The sequence below is a fragment of the Lipotes vexillifer genome, unplaced genomic scaffold (assembly GCF_000442215.2).
Source record: "Lipotes vexillifer unplaced genomic scaffold, Lipotes_vexillifer_v1.1 scaffold536, whole genome shotgun sequence".
NCBI classification, from domain to species: domain Eukaryota; kingdom Metazoa; phylum Chordata; class Mammalia; order Artiodactyla; family Lipotidae; genus Lipotes; species Lipotes vexillifer.
Genome location: NW_006775074.1, coordinates 909,971 through 918,701, shown reverse-complemented (window position 1 = coordinate 918,701; position 8,731 = coordinate 909,971). Strand labels below are relative to the sequence as shown.

At 49.5% G+C, this 8,731-nt stretch overlaps 1 protein-coding gene across 1 annotated transcript in view; it reads left to right on the top strand.

Annotated features, from left to right (window-relative positions):
- The first annotated feature begins 8,019 nt into the window (after positions 1-8,019).
- The window catches only part of IZUMO1R (IZUMO1 receptor, JUNO), a 2,099-nt gene continuing 1,387 nt past the window's right edge, over positions 8,020-8,731 (top strand). The window contains exon 1 of the mRNA XM_007449659.1: positions 8,020-8,157. Coding sequence (XP_007449721.1) covers positions 8,020-8,157 — 138 coding nt within the window. The remainder of the gene's footprint in view (positions 8,158-8,731) is intronic.

The following is an 8,731-nucleotide window of genomic DNA, read 5'->3' as shown; positions in this document are numbered from 1 at the left end:
GGCCGCTGAGCCTGCGCGTCCGGAGCCTGTGCTCCGCGACGAGAGAGGCCACAACAGTGAGAGGCCCGCGTACCGCAAAAAAAAAAAAAAAAAAGTTCAGAAAGCCATGGTGTCTACACCAGGGAGGGGCAAAGGCAGGCTTTCTAGACATGATAATGCCTGAGTGAAGCCCTAAAGGCTAAGAAGCTGAGTGAAGAAGCAGGGACAGGTCATTCCTGGCAGACGGGGCTGCAGGTGCAAAGGTCCAGAGCAGTGGCATGTTCGGAAAGCAGCAAGTCGTCCAGCATGGTGAGCCGGCAGTGTGAGGACGGGAATGGGAGGGAGGGGGGTCAGTAGTAACCACTGGCCAGACATGAAGGGCCTTGCAAGTGTTTGCATGAGGTGTGGTAGAGGAAAAGGAGTCCAGGACAACTCCAGGCCTATGGCGTGCGTGACTAGGGGTATAGGGTCTCTTCAACCAGCCTGGAAAAGCAGATTGAATGGGGGGATAAGAACAGGTGGGTCATATTGAATGTAAAGTACCTGTGGAAAATCCAAGTAAAATACTACTGGATTTTAACTATTATAACTATTGGAGGTGGAGGGGTTAAAAAGGGAGAGGGAGAGAGAAACAGAGATCACATATACACATAAATACACACACACACTCACACACACACACACACACACACACACACACACACACACACACAGAAGGTCAGGACTGAAGAGAGAGATTCAGGAGCTACCCGCATATAGGTGATCATGGAAGCCATGCTGGGGATGAAGCTGAAGAGAGAGCATACATACAGTGAGAAGAAAAGAGGCCCAAGGACAGAGCTCAAGAAAACACTCAAACACACATGGAGGAATTGGAGGCCACCGAGGAGACCGAGAAGGAAAAGCAGGACAGGGTAGAGCCCTGGGAATCAATAAAAAGGTGAGTTTCAAGAAGGCAGGAGGGATACCCTGGGTCAAAGGCAGCTGAGAGGTCAAGTGGGCTATGGGCTGACCCTTCCCATTGGATAGAACAGTTTGAAGGTTGCTGGTGAATTTGGCCAGAGTGCATTCCATGGGGTGGTGAGTAGGACTGAATGGCAGTGGTTGATGAATGTGAGGTGACACAGAGGAACCACAGGGAACATGCACAGGTGTTATAGGAAGCATGTGTGGGAAGAGAAAGAGACAAGAGACAAGTTGGTGGCTTCACCTTTGGTCAAGGGACAGTTGGAAGGAGGGATGCTGGGAGGATTGAAAGAGAAAATGATGGAGTTCAGTTGCACCTGGTAAAACTGCATGTAAACCTTAGTTACTTAGTAGTAACCCTGTCTGGTGGACCCAGCAGCAGCCTGGGTTGAATGTAACAACGGGACTTTGGCACCAGGGGGACTTCACACTGAAGAGAGAAGGAGCTAGCAATCCAAGTAGAAAAATAAACAGGCAGATAAAGATACTTGTTTTATGCAATCTTTCTCCCATCTCTGATTTTCAGCTAGTCTCTCTCCCATAGGATTTTGATGTTATCTATCTGTCTCCTCTTACCTGGACTCTCTTCAACACCTGATAGCTTTCACACTCATTTCCTCTGCTGTGATTAGACCTAAAAAGGGGCCTTCTGCAAGTGGTGATGAAAGGGCCGAGCAGTAACACTCTGAAATCTCACAGAAATCATCAGAAACTGAAGATGGTCCAATCTGAAAGTCTGAGGGTGAGGGAGAAAAATGGGAGGGGAGAGGGAAGGCAGATGGGAGACAGAGTGAGAGAGGAGATGGGTAAGGAGAGGGGGAGGCAAGAGGAAATGGAGAGGTTACTTTAAACTAGAGGGGAGAAGGGTAGGTAAGGATAGAGTGAAGGAATGGGAAGGGAGAGAGTGAAGCAAAGAGAGAAGGGAAGGGCAGGGGAGAGATGGGGGCCAAGGAGGGAGAGATGGCTGGAGAGAGGAAGGAAAGAAGAGAGAAGTCACTTCAAACCAGAGATGAGAAAGACAGGTGAGGTGAGGATAAAGGAGAGCGAAGAAAAGAGAAGGGCAGGAAGACGCTGGGGCAAGGAGAAGGGCTAGGTCAGGTTAAACCAGGGAAGTGTCTGAATTGAAAGTGTTTTTAAGAAATGCAGTGTTGGGCTTCCCTGGTGGCGCAGTGGTTGAGAGTCCGCCTGCCGATGCAGGGGACACGGGTTCGTGTCCCGGTCCGGGAAGATCCCACATGCCGCGGAGCGGCTGGGCCCGCGAGCCATGGCCGCTGAGCCTGCGCGTCCCGAGCCTGTGCTCCGCAACGGGAGAGGCCACGACAGTGAGAGGCCCGCGTACCGCAAAAAGAAAACAGAAAAGAAAAAGAAATGCAGTGTTTCTCCTACTCAAGTGCTCCTCATGTACTCAGCATGCAAGTTTGACTGGCGCTGAGCCAGCCCCAAGCTGCTTGCAGCCAAGAGGCAGGGACTAGCCCGTAGGCAGATGTTCACAATGACAAGCGGTTAAGTGCTGTGACAGCAGCAAGTGTAAGACCCCAAGGGAACATCTCGCCGAGCCCTGGGGGACCACACAAACTTCCCTGAGGGGAAGCCATCCGTTCTGGGAGCCGAGGGGTGAGCAGGGGTTCCCAGCCACGGAGGGTGAGCTATGAAAGAAAAGCCAGGCAGAGAAGACAAGTAAGAGAGCAGGACAATTACACACCAGCAGGAGAAATGAATGCCCAGTGCAGGTGAGAGAAAAGACAACAGATTGGGATGGAAAAGTAAATAGGGACCAGATTAACCAGGGTCCGTGTGCCATGTTAAGGATTTGGGGCTTATTTTAAGTCTTGAAGTGTCTTAAACATGCGAGTATGATAACCATCTTTACCTTTTGAAAAGCTAATTCTGAAAGAAAGAAAGAAAAAACCTGCAGACAACTGTTGAACTCTGGTTAATGATATGCATGCTTGAATTTTTTAGATGTCTGCCATGTACTTCGAAATGCATGAAAAATAAGATTGGTGGATGACTAGAGGGCTGGATGGTCGGCTAGATGTGTGACAAAGAAAATAGAGTAAAATAGGGGACACATAGTTTTTCGAGGCAGAAGCCCAATGTGTTCCCCTTTGCCTGGCAAAGCAATAAAGCTATCCTTTTCCACTTCACCCAAAACTCTGTCTCCGGGATTTGATTTGGCACTGGTGCACAGAGGAGCCAAGCTTTTGGTAACAGTCCTGCCTCAATTTGGAGAATAGACACTGAATTGGAAATATTTCTGAGTTCCAATTCATAGATCTGAGTCTTCTATGATTAAACTCTCAATCCCTTGGTCTCTGCCGTTTTCGTGTACTCCTACGTCTTTTGGGGGGACACAATTTAACCCACGATATATATACCTACGGAACAAATTTTTAAAACCCAACTGTCTGGTTTTGTTTAAATGACATTTGTGTCTTGAGATAAAGTTCCAATGACTGCATCACACATAGATTCAAAAACTACTGTATCCCAACTAAATTAGATAAAAGATAATATTCTCTAAAAAAAAATGTTGTAGGTGACTCAAAAAGTCACTCCATTTGATGATGACACTGTGTGATAGTTAATTTTATGTGTCAACCCAGATGGGCCACAGGCTGCCCAGATTAAATGTTAATTCTGGGTGTGTCTGCAGGTGTGTTTCTGGATGAGATTAGCATTTGAATTTGTGGACTCAGTAAAATAGATCGCCCTCCCCAGTGGGAGTGGGCATCATCCAGTCTATTGAGGGCCTAAATAGAACAAAACAGTGGAGGAAGCAGGGATGTGCTCCTTTTTTTCTGCCTTACTGATTGAACTGGGACATCTCTTCCTGACCTCAGACTGAGATGTACTCCATTGATGCCCCTGGTTTTCAGGTGTTCAAACTTAGGCTAAATTATACCACCTGCTTTTCTGGGTCTGCAGCTTGTAGATAGCAGATCATGGGACTTGGCCTCAGTAACTGTACAAGGCAATTCCTCAAAATCTCTCTCTCTCTCTCTCTCTCTCTCTCTCTCTCTCTCTCTCTATATATATATATATATATATATATATATATATATATGTAATATATACATATACACACACATTACATTCTATTGATTCTGTTTTCTGGAGAACCCTAATACACACTGATATTAAAAAATTCATTAAAAAAAGAAAGAAAATAGAATAAAATGGTAATGGCAAAATCTAAGTGGTGGCTATATGGGGGTTCGTTGAAAAATTCTCTCAACTTTCTTTATGTTTAAAATTTTTTATAATAAAATCCTCAGATCTTAGATCATTCTGGCTGCTGCCTGGATAAACCTTCAGAAAGGGGCAAAGGAGTCCGTTAGGGGGTTGTTGGCAGTAATGGAGGCAAGAGATGGGCAAGGCCCAGATCGGAGGGAGAGAAACTGGGATTAAAGCATTGGAATTCAACAGGTGTTTAGAAAGTTAAATCAATCGCTTCGGTAATGGGATGATGGATCTAGAGGGAAGGAAGAGGTTGAGATAAACAGCAGCCCGTTTTACCTACCTTAGCTACAGACCAATTACAAGTTGAGACAAGGATGGTTTTGGGGTCTTTGGGGCGAGAGGAAGGAGTCATAAGATCCACTAAGAACTCCAATTACCAATGTCCCCTACGCTGGCCTCTGACCTCGGGTTCAGGAAAATTCCTAGCACTAGCTCTTTGCTTTCTGAGTCTGTTCTGGAAGTCTGTGGGCTTCAGCGCCATGGGCGACCTGGGGTGTAGGAAGCAGAGAGTTACCGCTGCTGGCCTTGTGCTGTGGTCCCAAACCAGAGGCTGGGGTGCTCCTTCGCTGCTCTGCCCTCCCCCCATCCCTCAGAACCCTCCAGACGCCACTCTAGCTCTGCTGTTGGCAATGTAACTGTCCTGTTTTGTTTAAGGACAAAATCGCTTGTGACCAGCAGTTTCAAACGGCTTCATCCGCGGCCAGCTTTGGTTTATCAGCCATCTGTCAGAAAGCAGATCTCTCTGGAAGACTCGATCACAATAAGGCAAAAATGAGTTTTCCTCAAGGGCCACAAACTGCCTTTCTGGGAGCACAGGTGTCAGCCTGCTCCGAGAAGCGGCTCTGCGATCCCTCCTGTCCTCCTTCCCCTGGCATCTGTGCTGGCTGTCATTTCACCTCATTTCCTACAGCCTTGTCCCAGCAACCGCCGGCACATTCCCCCTCGTCCTCCATCCCTCTGTGTGAAGGATGTTTACCAGAGGACCTGTTTTTCCATTTCAGTAATTAGGGCTGCATTTCATTGCTGGATTCCTGTCCCTGCCATGTCCACAGCCATCTGACAATTAATGTTAAACCCAAACTCTCTTACCTCGTCAAGCCTTAGGGCCTCCTGAATATTTGTGATGCCTTGAACAAGACACTCACACCTGCTCTTCCCCTGGATGCTGCGGGGAGAGACCCGGGTTGCTTGGTACCAGGCCCTAAAATAGGAGACTCCTGACTTTGTTTAAGGCAGGAATGTGGGAGGCTGGGCTGTAATCATTTCTGTTCTCAGATAAAGCCCACACATGTCTCCCAACATACAATCTGATTATGGAATTTGACTTTTTTTGTTGTTTTTAAAAAGACTTGAGACCCAGACAGCATCTACCCTTTCAGTCCTCACCTGATCCTCATGCACCAGGTATGGAGTCATGGCTACTTGAGTCCAGATCCTAGCTCTGCCACTCCCCAGCTGAGCCTCAGTTTCCCCACAAGTAAAATGGGGGAGGGCATTCCCTCGGGGGGTCATTGTGAGGAGTAAGCCAGACCATATACTGAAGGCTCCAGCCCGGTGCCTGGGTCCTTCATGGTGCTCAGAACTCAGTGGCTGGGATGACCCAGGTGTGGCAAATGTAATTTTCCAGCATGATGATTAATTCATGTCTGCACATCACTTATGTAGCTGAACAGCGCGCTTTCTTCAATTACAAAATCCATTTATTGTGCTTCAATTTCCTGTGTATCAAGAAAACGCCAGTGACTTTGGCTGCTTCTCTTTGAAGAGGGAAATTGTTACAAGAAACAAGCAAAAAAAAATGGGCTCCTTTTCCATCATTTTCATCATCTTTGAGACTCTCCTAAGTGTCCTGGCCAAGTTTCCAGCCTCTCCTTAGCTGAGGAGGGTGTTCCTGTGAAGTTCATCACTGCTGAGGACACTTGCAGAATCTCTCACAGGACAGCGGTCTCTGCATGCTAACGGAGGCCATTTCCTGGGTTTGGAGGGACTTTTTTGGTTTTGTTTGCTTTGGCTTGGGACATACATTTAAATCCTTGGGTCCCTAAGGCCCCATTTCATCTCTGCATCACTGGGCTGCCCAGTCTCCACTCCAGCAGGAAGCCTAGCTCCTGTGGGCTGAGAGAATATATCACTACCGTTACAACCCAGGTGGTCCATGGCAGGTAACTGAGATGACGAAGGGGCAGGTAGAGCTTTGGAATAGGGCTGAGAGAGAAAGGCTTCATAGGATAAAAGGATAAGAATAAAAACCATTTAGATTTATCTTTGCCAGGCTTGATGCCAAGTCCTTTTCAGGAACTTTCTTTTATTTTCCCCAACAGTCCCATCATAACAGCCCTTTCTACAGGTAGAGAAACAGACAGAGAGTTTAAGGCATTTTCTCAAGGTCAGCCAGCTAGTAAGCAGCAGAGCTGAGAGCAGAACTCAGTAGCTGACTAAAGAGCACAGGACCTTACCGTCTATGGGGTCTGTTTCTCTGGGAAAGCAAAACCCTCCTGACTCTGCCCACAGAAGGCCCCAACACATGGGTAAGACGGATGCTGTTAATGGGAGCCACCTGGAACTCTGCTCCTGCACCTGGACCCAGCAGGAACCGGAGGGGTAATAAATAGGCAGGATCATAGACATCTCCTCAGCCTCACAATCTCTGGAGGTGGGAGAGCGCCGCTCCTGCTGTGAAAGTGAGTATGAAGAAAATGCTAGAAGAGGCGGCAGTTTCCGCTGTTCACCTGACACACCTGATTCTTTGAAATACTCCGTGGCCGTGGCCGTGCTGGAAACTGGAGCTGCAGGGAGAGATAGATTTAGGCTCAAAGATGGGCTCAGAAGGTGGAACTAGCATCTCCCCCTCTGATGCCTGAGGCTCTCAACTTGAGCTGAGCCACAGGTTTTCAGGTTCATTCTGATGGGTCCACAGCCAGTTCCTGAGAAGCGTCGGGCCTGGGCTCCCGGGTGGGTGACGGCTGTGGGGGATCATTGGGTGCTTGTTTTTGTTTCTCTTTCTACTCTCTCTCATTACGAGAACTACCCAGGGCAGAGTGGGAAACAGGGCACAACAGACATCAAGGGAAAAGCTAGCCTTCTCATTCCGGTAACAGGGACCAGCTTTGGATGTGGAAGACTCAAGGTGGCTCCCGCCTGGGCACGCTCCCTGGCTCTGAGATGCCAGCAAGGCCACTGGGCACCTGGCTGCCTCAGCCTTGTGCTCAGGCTGGGTTTGAGATGGGTTGAGGCTGGTGGAGTCAGACCACTGCTCTAGGGGAAAGGACTCTGGCCACAGGGAACTGGGGAGGAGGCCAGATGCTTGAGGAGCTGTGGGCCTTGTGTGGACCTTTCAGAGGGGCCGGAGTTAGCGTTAGGGTTGGCACTCTATGGGGTAAGGATTGCATTTGTCACACTACCCAGTCCCACTGCGCCTTTGGCCCCATGTAGAATCTGGTTACTGAGCCTTTGTTCAGTTACTCAAGATCAAAGCTCTGAATTCCCAGCCCATACGTCACTGAGTTAGAAAGTCTGCCTCTGAGTGGAGAAGGGCCAGGGAAAGTTCCCCCAGGGAAAGCTGGACCGGTTCTACCCGTGACCCTCCTTCACCTCGGGGCTGATCTCTTCCCCTCCCTGGCCTCAGTTTCTGCATCTGTAGGTTGTTAGGGGTGAGTGTCAGACCTCACTGGATATTTTATGATGCTGCCTCAGATAAAGGTTCTAGAAGCAGCCAAAGTATCATGGTCGCTTGAGGGAGGCTTGAAGCCCATGCCCTCTCCCAGGGATGACGGAGGGCGTGGATTGAGGTGTCCTCTCCATCACAGGCGGAGCTCCTCTCTGCAGCAGGCCATGGGGTGTTGGTGGCAGCTCCTGCTGGGGCTGTGGGCAGTCCCACCCACGTGGGCTGGGCGCGAGCTGCTCAACATCTGCATGAACGCCAAGCCCCACAAGCCAGCGCCTAGCCCGGAGGCCAAGCTCTACGAGGAGGTATGGAAGCCAGAACTGGCATGGGGTGCGGGGTGGGTGGAGGCTTCTTAGATCAGGGAAGGGACACAAAGGCCAAGATGGCTTCAGAACCCCTATCCGTCTTGACTCGTTTGGTTCCCTAGGTTGGGTTTTGGCAAAGGCCACTGGAGGTGGGGGCTAATTGCCAAATGATTTACAATTTTCATCCCTGAGCTGCACGGCCACTCAGGGAGCAGGGGCAGATGATGATCCCGGAGACTCATAGATATTCAGCCTAGATTCCAACAACCAAGGTCCCCTCCTCTGCCCTCCCACCAGCAGGCCCTGGAAAAAAATAAGACTTAAGGGACCCCTCCCCAAGTCCCTAAAGGCGATTGACAGGGATGAGGGAGGAGGGGCATGGCTGGCATGTACCTATGAGCCCTTCTCAGCTGCAGGTGCTCTGCCCCAGTGCAACTCCACATTCCCCTGGGTCTTGGGGACAACCCTGCTACCGCCCCCCCAGGATCTGAGACCTTGAAAGCCCCGTTCCTAGGGGACTCACAGTCTGCTGCGGGGACGCCAGTGTGCAGGCGCCTTTTGGGTGTGAATATTG